General features: G+C 46.4%; 1 protein-coding gene across 1 annotated transcript; it reads left to right on the top strand.

The window, feature by feature from the left end:
- Positions 1 to 4,562: 4,562 nt before the first annotated feature.
- Positions 4,563 to 5,501, top strand: LOC125631256 (olfactory receptor 52P1-like). The gene has a single exon (XM_075130671.1). The coding sequence runs from the start codon at positions 4,563 to 4,565 to the stop codon at positions 5,499 to 5,501; it is 939 nt and encodes a 312-aa protein (XP_074986772.1).
- Positions 5,502 to 5,880: the final 379 nt, after the last annotated feature.

Here is a 5,880-nt window from a genome sequence, read left to right as displayed (position 1 = left end):
CCCCACTGGCACAGGCATCCTGAATTTGGCTCTACACCCCATCATAGTAATCTTGGGGTACCAAATAGTAGTGGGTTTTGTTACCAGCCTAATGACATGCTGGACTTGGCACAAAATCCGGCGATTTCAAGTCCCCCAACAGATGAGTCAGTGGTTACTGCCACCGGCATTTGTACCCCTGGGAAGGAAACGTATTGAACTTGTCTCCCCTCCCTCAAATGAGAGAGTAGGCTAAAATGACCGTTTGTTAGTTGTTCTGCTGGTGTGCTAAGTATGGGATACCAAGAAGAAGATCATTTGCTCGGCCTCAGCTGAGAGCCTTGAGCTTTCATTGGATCTCAACTCAGGTGCATCCAGAAAAGGTGTGACAGCGATCATGTAAAGGCCCCCTTGTGTAAAAGGTGTCCTTTAAGGAGGAGAACTATAGGGGGAGATTTTCAGCAAACCATTAAAATGCCTGAAATCATTATGGCTTATTGCTAAAAGCATCCAAGTAAGCAGGCCGTAAAGTGGCCATGTAGCAAACTCAGCTTGACCTCGGCAGGAGGGGAGGGGGGTTTGAGTGCCACAGAAAGGGCAGCTGAACCCCGCGTCCTCCCTGATACAAATGGTGCTGAAGTTGCTGGTTCATGCATTTTAGAAGAGCTGGATGTGTCCCAGGCATGTCTATTGGGGCCTCAAGACTGCAAACTCTGGAAAACCCACACCTGGTTCATCAATAATTAGAAGAAAGCCTCTTGCTTGCCCCTTGGAACTGCTTGCTTAACAATTTTTCCTTAAGGGACATGTCATTCTATCACTAATGGATAAATAAGGGGGGAAAGTTTGAGGTAGTTGGACTCTTTTTGGACTCTCCCTCTGGATACATCTTGCAGTCCCCACTGGCAGACAGAAGATTTGGCCACCGGAAGCCTGCCGCTGTTTCACTCGAGAGCCACACTCAGCTTTGGTAATTATCAAGGGTTGGGGGTGTTTTACGAACCTGATGCGGACGTGTGTAAGTGCTTGAGACTAAGTAAAATTTAGCTTTAAGTGAAAGCACTCTTGTGTCGTCCTGTTTGTGACAGCCATCGATCGGTCAGACGGCCGTGTCTCCCCTGATTTATTTCCTGACACCACCTCATAAAGAGTAAACGCTACCAAGAGTTTTGGGTTGAAAGAAACCCGGGTAAAGTGTCACTAATATTTTTTTACCAATTTGTTTTTTCCAAACTGTTATCTTCTTTGCTGCCATTTCTTTCTGGTTGTTACCTGAGTGTTGGCAAGGTGAGGGAAGGAGGGGGAAGCAGGGGAAAGTGGGGGAGAGGGTTCAGAGGTGCACAGCTGCCCACCACAGTCTCACACTGCATGCCGGGGATTTAGTCACAGAGTGTTGTGGTTCTTTTAGGGATTGGCTTCTTCTGGCCTTGTTTTGAAATGGGATTAGCTTGATTTTTGACTTATTGTGAAAGTTGGGGTGCTTATATACAGTTTGAAAGTTGGCAATGCTTAACACATATTGTTTGCTTTGACTCAGGTTACCAACCAATCCAGAGGGACCAACCAATCTGTGATCCATCCTCTTCATTATTTACGGTCACCCAATTTTTGTGTCATCTGCATATTTTACCAATATTCAGGCATGAGAAGGGTAAGCAGCTCTGTCGCTGACACATGTCGCTGCTTATACTTCTCAGTTAACAACTACCTTATTTTGATGGGATCCCCGGAGTGCAGCCTGGGACTGTGGGATGGCTGTGCCCCCTTAAGTCCCCAGCCTGGGCCGTGTCTCACAATGCCTTGCGAGTGAAGAGCAGGAAACCCCTCCAGGTGCTGTTATCAGAAGCAAAACCAAATGTGGAGCTGCACACCTAGCTAGATTGCATGAATGCTTCCAGAGCCACTTATGAATTGCACAGGCTGGGAGCTGGGGGGATTTGGCTGATGCCTTTTCCTTTTATCTCAGGAATATGCCATCTTGCTCTGCTCAAGACGAGCAGTGCATATTTATTAATTGTTTCACCACATCATCAATGGAAAGTGGATATACACCAGCCTTTGCAAACTTGAACAGATTTACCAAACACTTCAGGAAAGCTCACTGGTAAAGATAAACAATAAAACAAGGTTATTGACTACAGAAGATAGATTTTAAGTGATTATAAACAATAGGAAAAATGTTAGTTACCATATATATATATACATAAGTACGCAGTCTAAACTCTCAACCCTATCAGACTGGACAACATCTAGATTACACAGTTTATATTGCAGTTAATCATACAGTGTTTTCACCTTGAAACATCCCCCAGACTCCTCTGTTGGAGTCTTCAATCTTCTGAGCATCCTTGTTGCTGGCTGCATAGGTGGGGAGAAGAGAAAAGGCCAAGCATGGGGCCCCTGTGTTCTTTTTTATACCCTTAGTTCATGTACTTGGAGAACACAAGTCCAGCATATCTGGTGGGCATTGCATAAACCAAGGCTGAGCAATTCTCCTGGTGTGGCCTTATTCAGGTGAGTCATTGCACTGTAACTCCCTTGCTGGACAGTGGCTGCTGATGGTTGTTCGACACCTGCCCAGGCTTTGGAAACGTTTCCTTCCTGTTGTCTCTAGGGAGCTGCTGATTACCAACTTACAGCATGATTTAGTGACAATCATGCAACCTGATCTCCTAATGTCAGTTGCACTAATGATATCCATATTTAGCTAGAACAATGACTTTCAGCAGATCAGAGCCTTTCCCCTGATATCTCACATGGCATGCTTTATATGCAATATCACAATTATACATACATGAGGAATATGGGGGTTACAGAGTGCTCCCCTGAGGTATAGAGTGTCACACTGATGTCTCAGATGAAGATGGGTTCCTGCACAAAAGTCTCTAACCAAAAAAAAAAAAAGGATGGAACAGAAGTGCAGGCCTGTCAGGGCAGTTTCTACGTGGTTGCGAATCCCGGGACAACCCTCCCCCAAATCCACCCCAGACCCCAACCCCACTCCACTCCTTCCCCCAAACCCCTGCGTCTTTCCATCCTTGCTCCACCCCGTTTCACCCCAACCCCTAAGCCCTCTTCCGGTCTCCCGCCCCGAGTGATGCCAGGAGCTGGTGGGTCAGAGAAGGGCCGAGCCAGTAGAGCTGCTGCCATCCCCTGGCCCTGCATCGCCCTGGCCCCTACCCATCCCCTAATGTGGGAGTGGGGCAGAGAATCTGGGGTTGGCCAGGCCAGGCCAGTAGCACTGCTGCCCAGCCCCATGCCACCCTGACCCTGAAGCGTCCCCATGAAGTGGGGGCAGGGTGGAGGAGCTGTGGATGGGACAGCTCTGAGGCCTGTGGCCTTAAATACCAAGACCCTTATGGCCGTCGTGCCCATTCTGTTGAGAACAAAGTCAAAGCCCAGCAGGATAATGTCTGTTTCCATGGGGAAAAGTTGGTTGTTTTCAAACATAGGAATTGCATCATGGATCAGATTTATGGTCCATCTAATCCAGTGTCCACCCTCTGACAGTGACAGCCCTAAATGCTGCAGAAGAAGGTGTAAGAAACCCAGCAGCAGGTGGATGCAGAGATGACCTGACCATCCTGAGCGGGTCACCTAATTCCTAACAGCTAGAGATTGGCTTGTGCCCTGAAACACGTGACCATATAGGCTTTCCAAAATATTTATTTATCTGAAATGATTGAAACTGGATAGTCTCATCATAAATTCAACCTCGTATGGAAATGAGTTTCTCAGCGTAATTCCACGTTTTACTTCATTTGAATTTGCCACATTTCAGTTTAATTGAATGTCCTCTTGATATTATGTTATGAGACAGGGAAATACATTCTCCATCTGCTCTCTACCAGTCATTAATTTATAGACTTTTCTCATGTCCCCTCTTATTCAACTCCTTTGTAAGATAACAATCCCAGTCTTTTCAACCTCTCTCCTTGATCCATATGAGAGTTTCCCCAAGCCCTTGATCATTCTCATTGCCCTTCCCTGAACCCCTCTAGTTCTGCAATATCCCATGTGAGAAGGGTGCCCAGTACTACACATAGGAGTCCAGAGGAGGGTGAAACACTGACTGACTGATCTCATGGTACTGTATTTTTCGTAAGATTCCCCATTCCACTGTTCCTGGATCCCAATGTTTTTCTCAGTTTTTGTCTGGATTTGAAGCGTAAGGAGGATTTCACAGAGCTGTACACCATGACGCCCAGTTCTCTGTCCTGAGCTCATGCAGTTAAATTAGAACCTTGATAGGCATTTGAGTAGTTCAAGCTTTTCCCTCCAATGGGAATACACATCGCAGTTACTGACATCGAAGTTCATCTGCCATCATATTACCCATTCACCTGGTTTGGTTAGTGCTATCTGAGGCCTTCTCTGGACTTGACTATGATCTAAATATTCTGGTGCCATCTGTAAATGTTGGCAATGCACTGCTCACCCCGTTTATAACTATAAAATATATATAAACTATAAAACATTTACTATACTAATTGTTATAAAGAAGGTAACCCCTCTCATTCTGCTCTTCTCCCTTCACAGGCACCTTGACCTTTTATGAGCCCGATCAACGCATCAACCACCTCATGGCAGCTTTCAACCTCACCCCTTCTGACTCTTCAATATTCATCCTAGCGGGCATCCCTGGCCTGGAAGCTGCTCACATCTGGATGTCCCTCCCTTTTTTTACCTTTTACATTATCTGCCTGTTGGGAAATTTCATGGTTCTATTTGTTGTAGGCAAAGAGCAGACCCTGCACAAGCCGATGTACCTGCTGATCTGCATGCTGGCGCTCACAGACATTGGCATGTCTACCTCTGTAGTGCCTAAAGCACTGCTTATATTTTGGTTCAATTTGAAAGGAATTACAATGGATGGCTGCCTCACCCAGTTGTTCTTCCTTCACGCGATTGCTGTTATGCACTCAGCCATTCTTGTGACAATGGCTTTTGATCGCTACATTGCCATATGTGATCCTCTGAGATACGCCACCATCCTTACCAATTCACGAATAGCTAAGATAGGGCTTGTGGGTTTGACAAGAGCTGTTCTCTTCATCCTGCCTGAGCCCCTGTTCTTGAGGAAGCTGCCATTCTGTGCCAGCCATATTGTCCCCCACACGTACTGTACGCACATGACTGTGGCAAAGATGTCGTGTGGGGACATCACAGTCAACAGGACGTACAGCTCAGTGACAGCGTTTGTAGTCATCGGGTTAGACCTGACGCTTATTGCCTTATCCTACGGTCTGATTGTCAGGGCCATCCTCAGAATCTCCTCCAAGAAAGCCCACCTGAAAGCCCTCAAAACCTGCACAGCACACATCTGTGTGATGGTGATGTCTTATACTCCCTCCCTCTTCTCCACTCTGACACAGCGGTTTGGTCAGGACATTGCTCCCCATGTTCACATCATCTTGGCCAACTTCTATTTCTTCATCCCCCCCATGCTCAACCCTATCATTTACGGGGTCAAAACCAAAGAGCTTCGTGACAAAGTGGGCAAATACACCTGCAGAATGTGATCACTAGGTGCCACTGACTTTAAACCTGCATGACAAAAGGAGGAAGGATATCTCCTCATCAGTTAAGGGTAATATGTTCCAGTTTGGTTGAGATCAACATTGTGGGAGTTCACAGTCTGAGAACTTCCTCACACCTATCTTATATCTCCATGATCAAGCACTGTTTTGTCCATTGCTAAGTTCCCTCTCTCTGACCATCACCTGATTCCTTTCAGCATCACCCATCAGCCCCCGCTCCACACACCCTGCTACTCGGCCTTTCCATGACTTCCAGACCACTAAAAGATACTGAAACTTTCTTACACACGGTGGCTTTCCATTAGTCCCTGTGTGAACAGGGCTCTGGATCAGTTCTGGCAAACAGAAGCTATGTTTTCTG

This window comes from Caretta caretta, chromosome 1 (genome assembly GCF_965140235.1).
Source record: "Caretta caretta isolate rCarCar2 chromosome 1, rCarCar1.hap1, whole genome shotgun sequence".
Taxonomy (NCBI): Eukaryota; Metazoa; Chordata; order Testudines; family Cheloniidae; genus Caretta; species Caretta caretta.
Note: the sequence above shows the minus strand (reverse complement) of the source record. Positions and strands in the feature narration are given on the sequence as shown.